At 40.0% G+C, this 17,718-nt stretch overlaps 1 protein-coding gene across 2 annotated transcripts; it reads right to left on the bottom strand.

Moving 5' to 3' along the window:
* Positions 1 to 4,115: 4,115 nt before the first annotated feature.
* On the bottom strand, positions 4,116 to 15,449 carry HS3ST1 (heparan sulfate-glucosamine 3-sulfotransferase 1). 2 transcript variants are annotated; one of them, XM_069014433.1, is made up of 3 exons: positions 15,319 to 15,449; positions 11,039 to 11,165; positions 4,116 to 6,802 (listed from the first exon to the last, which is right to left on the bottom strand). In XM_069014433.1, exon 3 carries the CDS (start codon positions 6,672 to 6,674, stop codon positions 5,712 to 5,714), a length of 963 nt encoding a protein of 320 aa, XP_068870534.1. In that variant the 5' UTR covers positions 6,675 to 6,802; positions 11,039 to 11,165; positions 15,319 to 15,449; the 3' UTR covers positions 4,116 to 5,711. The 2 variants fall into 2 exon arrangements, with proteins under 2 accessions (XP_068870534.1, XP_068870533.1); XM_069014432.1 differs by lacking the exon at positions 11,039 to 11,165.
* Positions 15,450 to 17,718: the final 2,269 nt, after the last annotated feature.

Below are 17,718 nucleotides of genomic sequence, written 5' to 3'. Positions count from 1 at the left end.
GGTTCTAATTCATTTTCTTTCAGAACATGTACACTTTTGATACCTTTGGTTTAGCAAAACTTCACCAACTTGTTAATTGACTATAGAATATAACTTGCATTCCTGCTCTTTGTATTTTTTGCAAGGTCACAAAGAGAAAAAAGACCCTATTCCTACATATATTGAGAGAATGGTTCTCAAAACGCTTCTGTCCCTTCCTAAGAAACATTGCTACCATTTGCTTTATGGGTAAAAGTCTCATAATATTGCCAATAACATAGCTGCAACTCTAGCAACAAGAAAGATTTGTTACTTTGATTATACATTTCTATTTATAAAATACCATTTGCCATTAGATAACTACTTATACGTGATGATGGTGTGACAATTGCTCCTCCTGTAATGCGATGACACAGATCAAATAAGCTGAATTTTATTCAATTAAAGTTTAAAAGATAAAAGAGCACACATATATAAAGTATGTTTTCTACTCCATAATTCTGTGATTTTGCATTCATTTGAATAGTATTCTATAAAAACACCAGCAGATAATGGATCTACTTCTTATAGAGTGATAATATAATAATTAACAGGACAGATGTGATAGGACAGTAGCATACAGGAGAGGAAAGAGGAAGTACATAAATTTCAGCAATAGGAGATACCCTGAAAAGTCTGTTTGGTTAAGAAGGACTGCAAGAACTCTTTCTTTTGAGTGTTATCTGGACTGAACTGTGTTGGATCCTGGAAGCTGGCCTGATCTTCATTGATGAAATACTGCTGACTGATTGACTGAAAACCAAGGAGAGGAGGGCATGTTAGTTGCTGTGTTGTTTTCTGTGAGTATATAAATGTTCCTGTTTCTGTAATCTTCGTCCAAATTAAGAAAAGAAGAATTTTGCCATCAGTTTCAGAATACTCCTTTGTGCAAGGCAATGTGCCTTTGTAATTGAAGCTATGTATCAGAGTTGTATTACAATTTCTTTTCCTTATACTAAGGGATGCACCTGCTATCTGGGGTCTGGCTCTTAAAATGTGTTTTGGCAGAGAATAACGTCAATATTCGGTATAAAGATGATGTCATTATGATAGGATTATTGACTTGGAAGTTGGAGACATTGCTTTCATAGACAACACGAAGTGATATCCAAGCCAAAAATTTCATGTTCCTTACCGTTTAAGAAAAAAGTGTTCTCGGACCAATGAGACCAGATGTTCCTATGCATCCAGCTGCTCCCCACCCTGACTTGCATATTTTATATTTCCCAGAAGGCATTTAAAATCTGCAGCATCACTGTTGAGTTTATTGCACTATTAACTTAAAAACTGCAGCAACTGTTGTGTGGTATTTAAGTAGAAAATTTACAGTGGGTGGGTTACTGTTGCAGAAAAAGAGTATTGTTCTCTACTAAAATTCTAGGAGACATAAATGCAATTTCATTTATTTTTTGTAAGCAAATTATTAATAAAAGTTTTTTCCATTCACAAGATATTTGCATGGCTTCCACCTGTAACTGGCCTTTCCAATCAATTGAAAAATGAAGGAATCACCATTGAACATACAACCTTTGGAGCATAACTGGTCATTTAGACAGGGTTATATAATTAAAAGTTACTGGGTTAAGAATGAGAAAATATTGTTAACAGCTGTAGAGGCACATGCAAATATTTCAGCAGGTATATACCTCCTACCAAGTTCAACACATTTTGTTGACTTAATTTAGTTTAATTTAATGCTTTTGCCTTATTATTTCTTTGTTACTATATTAGAGAACATCTACTAATATACTCTTGCAAAATTTCATTCACAATGTGGGCTAAATTAGGACTTTCAACTCACAGACTTCAGAAAAAAAAAGGAAGAGGAATATTCCCATGAGAAGTAGTTTTGATGTACAGTCTCTTGTACTCTTATGGAGTACATGTATGATATTTCTTAAATATTTGGCCAGCCATGCTAGATAAAGCAGAAGATACATGGAAATATGCCATATGCCATATTCCATATTTCTCTTTGGCATTTTAAATCTGTTTGAATGAACAACAGGAAATGAAATCCTGGCTTTCTGCAGAAGCTGACTCTGAAAATGGCAGTAGACAAGGAAACATAAAATTATCAGCTTTGAGAACCAAACTAAAAACGTTTTCATCTAAAATATTCTATAGTGTTAAGTTTCACACTCATCAATGAATGTAGCAAGATTTAAAAATAGATAGATTTTTTCTATGTCCCAAAGAAATGTTGATTTATTCAAGCACAGTGATGTTTTTTCACCTGTAACAGCAGGAAAATACACAAGGAAGAGTAAAGCACATGTAACAACATGATCATACAGCGTCAGCAGTACATGTAGCAATACTCTTGACGAAGTAATAGCTTTGGTGTTTTTTTCCCTTTCCATAATCTTCCAGCATTTTTCCTGGGATAATCATTATAGTTTAATCTTTGTCCTCTGCAGGTACAATATCTGTTTTTCAAAGTCTGACACTAATCTGTGTTGTGACACAAAGGGCAAGACTTAGTCCTGCAGTGCCACCCTGAATAATTATTTGGTTGGTATTTCTTCTTGTACTCAAGGGGAGTGCCAGGCTTTGAGTTGGACATTGGATTCTCATAAAGTCTTGTATTTATTTTATGTTTGCAAGAGTGATCACAGATTTGGCTAGCTGCCTTGAGGAAACAGTTCTCTGGAGCAACACCCAAGTGATTGTACTTTAAACCTGAGCTAGTAGAGCTTTACAGAAATAAACACCTGTATTGCATAACACTGGAAAGGTATTTCAGGGATTTTTTCTCTCTTATGAACAGATATGACATGCCTTCAAAGGTCATTATTAAGTTTTCTAGAGTCCCAAATGGAATGAGCTTCATCCTTCTTCTTTCATTCTCTCTTCACTTTTTCTGATGGCTTTTGTTGTTGTCTAGCACTTCTTTAGAAACAGCCTAGCAAGTATATTTAAGTACAGTAACTCTTGTTTGGAAAATGAATGTTACTCTTGTTAAACTGAACTGAACAAAACTCAGAATAGTTTTGAGAATTGTAACTCTTGAACTTAAGGCATCTACAGCAGGTAAAAATTGCCATTGTTATTATTAGTGTGTGTGTGATTTATTGTTCATCACCATCACAGCTAACAGAGAACTAGCCATGCAACCTCCAGGATAAGGTATTGTACAATCATGCCATCCCTGCACAAGGTATAAGCACTGGATATGATATACTTTCTGTGGGGCCCTCTGAACTTGGTGTCTAGGACCTGAGTCATGTGGAATTCTGCTTCAGAATGTCCCCTGAAGTAGTCACTTCATCTCTGGCTCCTGCAGACAACATTCTATGGCGCCCTAGCACTGTAACAGTAATAGTGACCTAATGGTTCATGCTCCACTTCTCTTTCTATAGAGACAAGCCATATTGTGTGTGGGGAAATGTGTGCCTGTGTCCTGCTTAGTGACAGGCAGAATACTGGTATCAAGTAGCACTAGACTAAAATTATCCTCAGTACCAACAGCAGCTGTCAATGTTTCAAGCTATCCCCAATTCAACACTGATGCCCTTTGCTGCCCTGTTCGATGTGCTGCAGGCAGACTTGTTGCAACCCTGCCTTCAGGTACTCTTCCAGTTCCTGGTCACATGCCTGCTAGTATTTTTGCTTTCTCAGCAGAACATTGGTGAATTTGGTAAGCTTAATCTGAGACTACAGGGAGGCACTAATGGAAGCCTTTTGTCTGGGCCAAAATCACTTTGGTCCAGCTGGCTCCAATGTAGAGATAACATTACCAAGGAAATGGGGTAAGTGTAGGAAAAAATACCACCCCACCTTACACAAAATCCCCTGAATTTCTCTTTTAAATCTTTAATAGGAACATGATGGTGCTATAATTCTGTTATTTTTGGCATCTGCCTCATGTAAGATTTGACATTATTGCCACCAGAAACTTGCCCTCCTTGTTGTTTACGCTGGGTCAGCAGTGGACCATTGAAGCACAATCCAGCAACAAACAACTGCTTTCAAATCAATAGCAACAGGCTACAGCTAAGTTCTTAAGTAAGAGTTAACTGAAATCTAAACTAGAGTTGAATCCTAAATTCTGGTCTTCCAAACTAGAAACTGAAGGAAAAAAGAGAAAGGAAAACTGCAATTCAGAAAATATTTTATTGAGTACAATACCATTTCATTGTAGGCTTTATAAAACACCACCAACCTCTCTGAGGTTGAATACAGCTTGGGCAGGTGCACAAGTAGTGGAAGAGAGAGGGACATCATCTGCAAATTTTCATGCAAGAGGCATAATATGGGATATTTGCATCCAAATAATACCTTGTCATAGTGCCCAAGTGTGCACTAGCTCACCAGAAAAAAAATTAATGAATTTACATTTAAATTTTATAAAGGATTGTAACAATCAGCTACAAATTCAAATTTACTGGATGTTGCCATTGCACATTCAACAACTAAACTCAAGATCATGAAATAAAAAACAGTAACTTGGATTGAAAGTACTGTAAGATGCCTTGTGTGGAATCTGGATTAATTCTAACTCCAGAAACTGATGGTCAACAAGACATCATAACCACTCTAGATAAGGACAACTGCAGTTTTTACCAAGGTACTAACATCTAACTTCCATTTTTAGCAGATGGAAAACAAGGAAAGTTCCTGGAATTTGGGTTAATCCCACAACACACATCTAATCAAGACCTGGCACCATGGTTCTTGGAAGGAGATAAACAGTAGTCCATAGGCAATTTTCAGTTGCATGAAGCAACAGAAAACTCATAGAAAACAGCCTTAATTAGGGGCAAATGTGGTAATATTTATATGAATGAAGTTGCTGCTTACTGGAATGTAGACCAACTAATTTTTCTGGTGTGTTTATTTTCAGTGATGGTAAAGCATAAATGTGCTATGAAAAGTAGGAACAGTCAAAAGCAGCCTTGAAGAAGTCTCTATATTGCTTAAATTCTCTCAACCTTACCTCTTTATGAAGTATGCATACATTCAGAGACTGTAAGAAGTTTTCAGGTTGCCCATATTTCTACAGCTAACTCTGTATTTTATGAGCTGGTCCCCACAGAATCTTTAAATTCTGCCATGAAACCTGCACTGTACTGCCAAAGAATTGAGGAGCACTTGTTATAACAGTGAATATGAACATAAGTATAGCAGTTAATCTATCAAATTACACAGAGACTTCCATTGTCCTTTGGGTGTGCATTCCCCAACATGTGTGACTACAACCACTTTGACAGGAAATAATTTTGTAAAGCAGGATGGAACAATTTGTTAACTACAACAATATTTTCAAATGGAAAAGAAATTATTAATCAACACTTTAAATCAAGAAGAATGGAATGGTAAAGTTTAGCATATTCATTAGCAATTAGAGGAAATAGTCCAGGAAGGCCAAAGTATTCAAATAATTCAGATAGGTTCTGTTGAAATGAATTTCTTATTTATTAAAAAGACAACACATTCTCAAGAGAGCACCTTCTGCAATGAAATAATTTAGTTTCTTCATATTGACACATCATACACAATGTTAACAACCATGAAAAACAATACAAAATGCTTCCAAATTTAACAAGTAGAAAAATATAACTAGTATATATGGCAATTGTGAATCTAATACTGTACAGAAGTATTTATGGATTTTACAAATAAATAATAGCTTAAATGCCCTTTTTAAATCTTCTAACTGTACACTGGAACACAGGTTCTGAAGCTTACCACTAACTTGCCACAAATGTGTGCCAGTCAAATGTTCTGCCCACAAGCTCAAAAAACTTCTTGTTGGGTTCATGGAAATATTCCTGCAGTTTCTCGAGTAACCGCGTGTCTACTTGTGGGTGCGCTCGTCCTTTGGACTCATGTAAACAGCGCTCTCTACCACTGTCCCTCAGGCAGTAGAATCCCTTAGTTTTATTGAAATAAAAGTTTGAAGCATTTATCTGTGGTGATAACTTCAGAAATCTCTCTACCTTTTCTATTTCTGGAAAGGGATCTTTGATTAGTTTATCCCCATCTACAATGTGGATATGATCAAGAGGAAAATACTTCAGCCAGTTCTGCATGTGAATGTAGTATAAGCTTCTGTTTATTGCCTTGTAGTCCACATTTAGCTCACCATTTTTAATCAGGAATTGTTCAATGGATGGGTACGGCTTGTGCTTCTGCATGTGGTTGTAGAACACTTGGGTGTAATCTGATAGTACTCTCTCACTTGGGTCTCTTAAAATAAGGAGTAGTCTCATTGATTGGTTCATGCTATAAACTCTTTCAGGCACTTTAGGTGATGTAAAATATGCTGGAGTTTTTTCCACGGTGATCTGATGGGGATACGAGAATGGCATTTGATTAATATACCACTGCAATCCATTCCTGTAATGATCTTCCCAGTCAAAGAAATGAACTTCACTTTCTGCTGCTGCAATATCTGGATGGAGACTCAACATCTCTAACAAAGCTCTTGTTCCACCTTTCCTCACTCCAATAATAATAGTCTGTGGCAGCTGCTGACATGATCCATTAGAATGAATGTTTTCCTTGAAGTCATTTTTCTGAGATGTTTTCTTTAAAAGCTCTCTCTGAACAGACTGAGAAGAAGTCTCAGCATTTGAATTTATAGCTGGTCTGGAAGGCACTATCTGAGGTTGAACAATAAGCAACACAGCTCCCAGCAGAAAAGCTGCCATGACAGAAGTTCTTAGTCTGGTTTCACTCAAGCGGGTAATAGGGCATAGAGCAATTTCCACCAAGAAAAACCCTTAAAAGTTGTTTTTGTTTTGCTGAGCAAATGTGTATTTCTCAAGCAGAAACTTCGCTGAAAGAGGGAAAAGAAAAAGAAAAAGCACATTATCTTATATTCAGACATATCACTACTAAAGCCACACTGCAAATATCTTTTATTTTCAAAACTGAACAAACTTCAGTTTTCCTAAGTCCAGGCTCATAGATAATTTAGTGTAATTAAATGTTTTAAAAGACAGGCGTATGCAACAATACCATAAGAAAATTATTTCCAGTCATCAGGAGACACGAACATTATGGATCTTTCATTTACACCCAGAGTATTATTAGTTATTATTTTTTTTTTAAATCTGATTTCCTTGGAGTTAAACTACAATCACAAGAGAATTACGTGCATTTTTAATCTACAAGAATAGTCTTGTCTTAGAAACAAAACATAAAAAGGAAAAGGTGTGGCATGGACCAAAAGAGCATTCCTAAAAGCTGAGGGTCTTGTAGGATGTCTGGGAATTATATCCTCCCAAAGAACCATGTGAAAGCAACCTTAGAAGTCAAGCCTCCTGGGAAAAAGGCTCATGCAGTAATAGACAGAGCTGTCCAACATAAGATTCTAGGAAGGAGTTAGGAGGAGCTCTAGATAAATAATACACCAAAGAAAAGTTGAATTTTTGTGTCATTTTTACGTGAAGTTAACTTCTGCTTTGTGCTTACTGTTTCGAAGGATAAAACAGGTGACTTGCACACTGGCCCTGCAAAAAGGTAAGATAATGAAACCATAGACTATAGTATGATTGAATCAACAAAATACTAAAAGACCTGTAGTTGCAGTTTCCATACTCAGGAAAGAAAATACACAATGGATACATCTGAAGGTCATTTCAAGAGTTAGCCAGCAAGCTGCTGTGATGTAAAGAACTAACTTTAGGCTTTATCAAAAGACTACTAAATACCACCACTGAACACCCTTTAAAGGTCAGGGTATTTTTAATGCAATGTTTGAAGTGAAATTTTAAGTTTCACACATAGTAGAGCTGTTAGATTGTTGCATTATGAGCAGGCTGTGTACACAAGATCCCTGAATTACAGTGTCTTCCAAAGATTTTATACTCTCAGCGAAGGGCTGGTATGGGTTTTTTTATTGTCTAGCTCCACTTAGAAGTAGAAGCCATGACAGCTGAGTACCTGACTGCTTTGCCTTAGTAGGCTACTGTAATAATGAATTTAAGCCTGGAACAGCACATACTGTGCCAGATAACAAGGGCTAAAATATGAAATTACATATGAGCAACCTGAGGAAATGCAAGGGCTAGGTTTTGGAAATTCTACAGAGAATCTAAAAAGAAACTAATGACTTTTCCACACTAACCTGAGTCCCAGTGCAACAAGGACTAATGGTGTGTTTCTAAGCGATCTAAAGTTCTGTTTGATAGCTTTGCATTTACAGAGGTCATGACTCCATCCTGAATGGAATAGGTCTACTTCCTGATGTTTTCTACTGATTATCACTTCAGTGCTTTCCCTTTTTCCATTTCTAACGAGCTACAAAGCAGTGATAGTGTTAGGAAGCAGAAACCGAGGCTGGGAAGAAAGAGAAACAAAGTGTCGTGATAGATGTGAAATTAAGAGAGTGCCTCCTTGTATGGCCACAGGATTTGAGCTTGTGGGCATACCTTGTGTCAGTTCTGTGACACCTGATGTGAGGCAACTTTGCAGAAGAATTTGTTTTTTTTCCCATTTTTGGCCACTGTTAAGTTTTCTCTGGCTGAAAGAGTTCCATTTCGTCTGTCATCATTAGCCTTCTGCTCCCTTTCCCTGTCCTCACCATTCCTGCTAATCATTCTCAGCTTAATCTATATCAGTTTTAACAAGAAATAGTCTTAATAACCCCCCACAGTGGATGCTGATGGGGGGAGACACTGGGTGACAGAAACATTGACATAGGTAAATTCACTGAGCTATGCTGCCATCATATTCAGCAGCAACGGGAACACAGGATACAGCACCAGCCAGATTGGATCAGTGACTGATGGGCAGCTCAGTACATAACAACAAAACATCAACTCTGTTGAATTTTAAGGTCACAGATTAAAGGACTAGCCGCTTACTTCAGAGTATATTTTAAGTCACTGGCTCCATAAATAGTAAGCCTGAGTTGTTGTCTTAACACCTTATTGGAAAAGCATAATAGGATACCAGCGAGGAACAGGTTGAACTGTGTTGAAAGGAGTGAATTTAAAGCCTAGTGTTAAGAACTCTTATTTCGTAATAGTCAAGTTGAAATACACTATATTAACAGCCAAGTTCTGTAACAGACTGTCTCTGGAAAGATTAAATTTTAGCTGCTGGTCTTGTAACCACAACACACTGCTGAATTGGAGAGGGGAGGGAGGGGTGTTGATTTTTTTTTTGCTGCTGTTTTTGGGTTTTTTTGTAGGTTTATTTTCTTTGAAAATATCTATATCTATATCTATCTATCTATATATAAAATATATATCAATTCATTGGGATTCTTAATTTGTAACTCATAGTTTGCATACTACTCAGTTGCCCACACATCTTCCTGTGGCTGAATATAACATAAGAACTTTTGATAAAAAGACATAGTAAGGTGTGTCTTCACTCTAGCTCTACTCTTGTTTTGGCTGCCATCTTTGAAATCCGACTTGTGGGATATTACAGGTGTGGTACCAGGGACCTCACCTCAGGCAGGTTTTTGAGCCTCAGTGGAGCTCTGCCTCAATATCTTCCCATTCTTAAAGACTTTTGTGGGGCATAGCTTTTTCTAAATACACAAAAGCAACTGTTTTCTGTTTCAACAGCAAATCTCATAATAACATAGGAATATCTTCTGTTTCAGACATACAGAATTTCAAATAGCGTTTCTCCTCAGCTATTTGTTCAGGTGCACATCTTCCACTGCAGAACACTGCTACTGTATCTGTAGCATTTATTTTATGCAGTCCCAAAGAACCATATCAGTAATTACGCCATTCAGAGTATCTATATGCTATTGTTGTTTTGTTTGCAACCAATAAATCTTTGTCTGCCTTTTCCTTCCATTCTATTTTGTTTCTCCCAAACTGTATAGGCCTGATATCTAGATCAGTTATTTTGTTGTGCTAGCTTAATGCAACACAATGGACACAATGACACAATGGACTCTAAATTCAGCACAAAATACATGATGTGTGAGAAGAGTGGTCTTCAGGAATAAAGCAGCATATAAATTGGTTGTCATTCAGTTCTCATCTCTTACATCCTCTTTAATGCTTTAGGTCGATCTGTAGTTTGGTGTCTAGAATGACAGTGGTTTATATAAAATGATGCAAACGTTTTCCATAGCTTTATAATTTGTGGGTCTGAAAAACTCTTTCAACAATAGCAAGCGTGCACTGAGGAGTTAAAAGCAGACACTTTGCCAAGTTACTTTTCTGCTTTACGAATTTTCTTCACTGCATTCACAAGTCATGCAGAGCATACATGACTTCACTTGATGACTTTGTATTCCAGATTAGTTCAAAAAATTTAACTGACAGACATTACTATTGTATTTTCTACAAGTAAATGAACAAGTTGTAAAAGAAACACAGTTTATGTTAAATGGTGCTTTGAAGATTATACCAAGACTTTTCAAAAAGTCTGATTGCTTTTGCTTAATCTTTTCTTCAGCTTTCTCCAATTAATTAGCGAAATGTGCCATTCTGTTTATTTAACAAGATTCAATGTGGACTTTATGATTAAAACCTCTTCAATAGTAATAGTAACTTGGAAATAAATAGAAAAATTAGTCAGTAAATGCAGAATGAGGGCCAGAGGCTGTCATATGTAATTGACTTTTTAGCATGTTTCAGTACTCTTTGAAACGTGTCACTATTCTATGATTTCTTACCATTTTACAAAGGTATTTTAATGTCTCCATGTGTGTGTCATCAATGACATTGCCTGAACTACCTAGACTGTATACACTTCTTAGTTTAATGTGCATTAACAAAATAAGGTAGCTTCTTCCTGGACTGATAACTTCATTTTTGCTGGGAATTGGATGGGGCTAGATTTAGCTCTGAACTTTCATAAGAACCTCTGAGTTAGCTGCTCAGGTGGGTAGGAAGAAACATAAGGAGTGTCTATAGGGCAGTCAGCAAGCATCAGGCAGAGTTTGATGGCAGATTTGATAGGGACATACTTCACAAAAAAGCCCACAACAACACACTGAGAGGTTTAGCAGAGCTAATGGGAGCCAGTTACTAAAAGGACAGTAACTAGGAGAGGTAAGACTACATCCTTTCCATAAGCATGCAAGTGACTTCACCTTCATTAAAGAGAAGTTGTGTTTTCCTGGTTCTTTAGGGATTGTGGACAAACAGGTTAAGTTTCAGATGTCCTCACTTTCCTTGCAGAACTGAATCCCTTCACTGGAGAGATCTCTGCCCAGGCATCTAAAAAAAGCCAGAGTCTGGACTGAATGAGAACCACAGTTCAGTTGCTGAAGTTTGTCTGTAGAGGGAGATTAGAGCTGAAAATCTGAGTGAGACATTCTGTTCTTATAAAGAATATTTAGTTTTGCTGATGTGATAGAACCTCAGGACAGCTTGTGGGACTGTATTTTCCCTTGCACATATTTGGGCACACAGTACTGCAAAAAATAAGACTAACATTGCTGGTTAAAACTAGCTGTGCAGTACAACCCACACATCTGCTGTGCTGGCGTCTTCTATTGGGAAAAAAAATCCCTTAACTGAGATAACCAATTTTCTAAACTGATAAAGACTCAGTGTTCTACACATTTGTATTCAGTGATGTGCTTAAAGAAACTGAACTAGTGCAATTGCAATGTACTTGAAATCCTTCAAGAACTCATTGATACAAACAGTATATTCCTATCCTCTAAGGGTAGACTCTGTCCACCGTAAAATATATTCCTTAGTTGTTCATATTAGCTCAAGTGCCACTTTGTATCCTGATAACATAAAACTTCCCAGTACAGCTATCAATTAAAGCTCAGACAAGAGCAGGAAAGGAAAGAGAGCAATTAAAAAAAAAAAAAATTAAATTTATAAAACATGTTTTTTCTTGAACATATATTCTGCATTTTATTATTTTTATGTGTTAAACTGTCTCACAATGCCTTCTCCATGAAGAAATTCTTCCCATACTTCCCACTGCATGCACTTGTGTTTTTTAATCAGATTTTAACAAAAGCTTTAACAACATGTGCCAATGAAATGCTTGAATTGTAGTTTCCAGTAATTATCTACACTTTCCTACATTAGTGAATGCTACAGAGATAAGTGTAAGAAATGAAATAGAACTATGTACTACTGAAGCCATAGATCTCTATAACCACAAACTATTAATCACCTCATGATATATTAAAAAAGTCATTTGCACATTAAGAAGGGACGTGAAAGTATAGGTAACTGTATGAACCCGTCTTACAGTGTCTAGATGATATGGTCTATGTAAATTTCCCAAGTTATATTAAAACTGCTGCACAACCAGCAGAGATTAAATCATGGCTTTAACTTTTATAGTCGGATGTTAAGAAATCTAATCATAATTTCAGTGCTGTTAAGATGAGATATTGTCTATCAGCCCTAAGACTTCAAAAATACACTTTAAAGAGTCTTTAAATTTTGGGAATGGGAACATTACAAGCTGAGAAATGTTTACTTGGTAGAAAGTATTTTTGGCTGAAATCTGCTGTATTTCTGCACCTGCTGTGATAAATACAGGTTATGCAAATTAGGTAGGCCATCAGTTCATGACTTCTAAAGGAGTTCAGCTCCAGTGTGAGCAATAAGGTAGCAAATTTATAATAGACTGTGGTTATATATAACCTGCACGCTTTCTTAAGGTCAGAAGGGACCATTCCAGTCTTTCATGCCAGGAGATCATAAAAATTTTTAGAAAAGAAAATACCCTAGATTTCAGAGAACCTCGTGCAGCTAAAAATAAAATGGGACACTACGTCAGAATAAAAATAAACTTGAAAAGCTCAGGATGCACAAAATTTTTTGTACTGAATAGTAATATGGAGTCCCCTTAACACCTTCTAGCAATTTTTATAATACCTGTCGGGATTCAATTTTTTTCATAAGGAGGGTACGCTGTACCACTGCCTTCTCTATCCCACTATAAATCCAAATGCTCAATTCAAAATCCAGAAATTACTCTCCACCCCATTTTCCAAGCAAAATGGGTCACATTCTAATTAGGAAGCAGAAATCTATTGCAGTTAATAGAGTTGCTTCCAAATTCATCAAAGCTGTCCCCAAGAAAACTGTGTGAAAGGATGGCTCTGTCCTGTCTTGCCCCCTTTCAGTACAAAGGCTCACCTTAACTGGATGTATTAAAATAGGGAACACAACAGACTAAGCAATCCCATTCTCATTTCCTCTGACAAGCAGTTTCTTACCACTTACACAGGGCTGTGGGCTCTGTTTCAAGTACCAATAAGATATTTAAAACAAAAATAAAAACAAATCACCCCCCCCCCCCAAAAAAAAAAAAGTTTAGTTCATATTCCAAGAACACCTCTGTGTCCTCCACTTTCCTGCCTTCAGAATAACACTGGAGCAGGCTGCATACTAGTGAGGTCATCAGTGTATTAGACTTAGCTAAACCAATCAATTTACTAAGCAAAGCACTACACAGTGACCTGGAGGGAACCCTCATGTTCTGGAGTGACAAATGAGATGACCCAGCAGGATCTCCCATCTTGGTCTGCCTTGGCATATTACAGTTTTCTTTTTCTCATTATAAAAACTTTTCATGGAAATCCATCAGCTTTGACATATTTTTGGGCTCTGATAGCTTATGTGCTATGAGTGGCATTTCTGTATGAGGGAAAGGAGAGATCCTGGGCTAGTGAGACTAATAAAAACATTTTTTATTTCCTCTAATGCAAAGTAGAAGAGTTGTATGTATCTATAAATACATGCATATATTGGAAGAGTTTTCCACCCACTCTGTCTTTCTGTAATGTCTGTATAAGCGTATGGCTAGTTCAGAATAACCAAGGTAGTATCCTGACAAGGGGAGGGACACAGACAGGAACCTGGCAATCCTGAGGTTGGAATTTGGTCTGTCAAATTTGCATCTCTCCACTACAATATCTGGCTTTGCTTCAGAAGCATAATCTTCCTGCTGACCTACCTATTTTTTTGTCTCTGTAATATCAAAACCCTCTGCACTTTCAAAAAAGGAGAAAAAACAGGGTGGGTGCTGGAAGGTTGGATGAGCAAGAGATAGCTAAAGTTGATGTCAGTGACTGTGCTCTTACTGAGAGATGCTCGTTTCTGAGCAATATGTGAAATGCACTTATTCGAGAGTGTAAGAAATGCTGGCAGATGTAAATTGTAACAGTTACTATATTTATACTTACAAAATAAGTTTGATAGACAGACAATAGCTAGGCATTCACCAAACTGAACCTGTTCTACTATGCTCCATTTGCCATATATACTGCAGAGGCTCTCTCTCAGCGGGAGTGGGCACTGCATGGATCTCTCATGCCAGAAAGATGCTCCCTGCAGACATTCTATGCCCGTGCCATTCAAGCATGATATTCCTAGAACTTCTCAGCTATTTTTTTTTCCAACACCAAAATCCAAAGACGAACAGTCTTCAAACTGGGAAAACCCTTAACCCACTGCACTAACAGAGAGAGGAAGGAGAATAATGTACTTTAATTCCCAGTCAACTGAGGTGATTGAACTGCCTGTACTCAGCTGCATGCCCCCTCCTGATCTTTTGAACGTCTGGCTGGAAGATGAGACCAAACCCAAACTCTGCCACCCCTGCCTCTCAGCATCCTTTTGCCCCCAAAAGATTTGAACTGCACACACCTTTATCCTTGGAAAGCACACCGTGAATTGCAGTAACCATCTTTTACTGTACTACTCTAGGGTGCCAGTCCTTCAAAACAGAAATGAGCTCGAATTAAGGCTTTGTGCCCTCCTGCCAACCCCCAAAGACCACTGTGACCCCAGCCCTATGCAGCTAACCAGTTCAGCACGCTGCATCCCGCCGGCTCCAACATTATGCGAGGGACCGGATCGAAGATGCTCAGCGGAGCTTTCGCAAGTGTTCTCCCGTCAGGTAGGAGCCCCGCACCCTGGCATCCCGCTTCCAGAGCCACAGCACTCTACCCTTACGTGTGCTTGTCATCTTTCCACAAGGGAAAGAAGATAAAGAAAGTGCCCAGAGGCCGCACCTGGCCAGGTGCTGCCGACCACTTTGCTTTCTCCTCGCTCCGTTCCGTCCTATCTCCCCGACAGCGCTGCCGCCCAGAGCCTGACTCGGTGAGTCCGGAGGGCTGGGGCAGCGCCGCGCGTCCCTGCCGAGGCTGGGGACAGCTCTCAGGTTCTGCCCGGCCGGGCAGACGCTCCCCAGCCCCGCAGCGGCGCTCGCCTGCCGCGGATGCGGGGCTCCCACCTGCCGACAGCAGGTGCCGGCCGGGAGGCAGCGCCAGCGCCCCCGAGGGCGGCACAGCCCATCCACGATCGCCGGCACACGCGCCCACTCCGACTTCCCAAGCCGCCCAGGGCAGCACCCGCCGCTCCCCTCCGAGGCACCCAAGTCACTCACCGCCGAGGCGCGGAGCCGGGGGGCAGCGCTCGCCCCGCTCTTCCATGGGCGCCCGCGGGTGGCGGCGGCGTCCGGGGCAGCGCGCCCGGCGGCGGCGTGCGGGGGCTGCGGGGGCTGCGAGCGCCCGCTCTCGCCCGCCTCGCCCGGCCGGCAGCGCCGCAGCCCGAGCCCGGCGCCGGCTCGTTTGTACGGCCCCGCCCCGCTCCGCCTCACGGAGAAGCCCCGCCCGGCCCGCGGGGTGCGGGCAGCGCGGCGGGGAGGTGGCAGCCGCTCCGCGTGTGTGTGCCCGTGAGCACAGGCGGGTGTGCAAACAGGGGAGTTCGCCCAAGTAATGCTACAGGTCTGGGGAACGAATGGCTATCAGCAGCGAGCGCACCTGCCCCGGCCTCCATAAAATCGTAGAATATCTTGAGTTGGAAGGGACGCACGATGATCAAGGAGTCCAAGTCCTTCAGCTGCCTCCTTCCTGTACATATAAAAATATCGCCCATGCGAGGTTGCATGAGTAACAGACTTTTAGTACTTGGATTTACTTCTTCTACTTCTTGTTTACTGTCTCGGGACTTTACAAGGCGGCTCTGATTTTTTTTCTCCTGAAATGCTTTCTGTTCAGCCAGATGAATTTGAAGCAGGAGGGATGTCAAGAGTGACTGAAATATCACTCCTTAAGAGCAGTGGGGGAAAGACCTTCTGGGGATTTAAGTCTTAGGGTTAATTTATTTAAATAGGTCTGTATTTACCATGAACTGAACTGTGTTTTTTTTTCAAGACACAATGCATTAAAACTGGCACTAACATAGTGCATCCATTATTTCAACAGCCAAAATCTTGAAATTTACTGTGAGCAAAATCCAGGCCCAAATAAATTAAGAAAAAAGAATTTAAAAATTCTCAGTGGATTTTGATCAGCTCCTTGCAGTCTAACAGATCTGACAGAGGTAGGGTGATCCCAAAGAAAGTCTATTTGCACTGGTTGTACACAGGTCTTAGGTTTTTTTACCTAAAGTGGTAACTTCTGTTCCAAACTTTTACTTCTTTTCTGTAGTTTTACTTTGTAGCTTTTTTCAGAAAGACTAGTTGCTTATTCATGCATTTGCTCTGAGAACTGCTGTTCTCCAACAGCACATGCTTAAATTGATTTAGGCTTTGATGTTTTAATTTCCATCTGCATTGGTGGAGCTGTCTGCACAAGCACTGAAGGATGGGGTTCTCACTGTACAAATGCACCAGCCAGGTTTATTCCATTCTTCTACAAGAAACTGTTGCTGTGGCTGCTGTGTGGGGACTGGGAGGTTTGCATGGGCAGGACTTAAACAACTTAGAGTGATCTCTTTAAATGAGCAGTGGATGAAAATGGCTTAAATCACCTTTCTAATCTTTGACAGGACACTTGTTGATATCCCTGCTGAGAGTGGACGAATGCGAGGTTTGCAGGATACTATCATGAAATTATGGAATCAAAAATGTCTTGGGTTGGAAGGAACCTTAAAGTTCATCAAGTTCTAACACCGCTGCCATGGGTAGGGCACCATTTGCTAAACCAGGCTCAGGGCTACATCCAACCTGTCTTTGAACACTTCCAGGGATGGGGCATTCACAGATTCCCTGGGCAATCTGTTTCAGTGCCTCACCACCCACACAATAAAGAATTTCTTCCTGATATCTAATCTACTCTCAGTTTGAAACCATTCCTCCTTGTTCTGTCACTACATCTCTTGTAGTCTCTCTCTTTCTTGTAGGTTCCCTTCAGGTACTGGAAGGCTGCAGTTAGGCCACCCCAAAGCCTCATCTTTTCCAGGATGAACAAACTCCATTATCTCAGCCTTTCCTCATAGCACAGGGGCTCCATACCCCTAATCAACCAGGCCTCTTCTGGACTTGCTCCAATAGGTCGACGTCCATCCTTTGGTGGGGACTCCTGAGCTGGATGCAGTGTGGGGTCTCACCAGAGCAGAGCAGAGACAGATGCAGTCAGGACAGCTTTCTGGGCTGCAAGTGCACATTGGTGGGCCATGATCAGCTGCTCACCCGCCAGCACCCCCAAGTCCTTCTTGGCAGGGCTGCTCTTGATCCCATCATCCCCCAGCCTGTACTGGGGGTTGGTCTCACCCAAGTGAAGCACTTTGCACTTGGTCTTGTTAAACCTCATGAGATTACCAGGGACCCACTTCTCGAGCTTGTCCAGGTCCCTCTGAATGACATCTTGTGTTTCAGGTGTGTCACTGCACCACTCAGCTTGGTGTCATTTGCAAACCCGCTGTGGGTGCACTTGATCCCTTCATCTGTGTCATAAATGAAGATATTAAATAACACTCGCCCCTATACAGATCCCTAAGGGAAAGCACCCATCACTGGTGTCCATCAGAACTCTGAGCTATTGACCACTACCCTCTGGATGTG

Source organism: Aphelocoma coerulescens, chromosome 4 (assembly GCF_041296385.1).
Source record: "Aphelocoma coerulescens isolate FSJ_1873_10779 chromosome 4, UR_Acoe_1.0, whole genome shotgun sequence".
Lineage (NCBI taxonomy): Eukaryota > Metazoa > Chordata > Aves > Passeriformes > Corvidae > Aphelocoma > Aphelocoma coerulescens.
The sequence above is the reverse complement of the archived record's forward strand: the minus strand, read 5'-3'. Positions and strand labels throughout refer to the sequence as shown.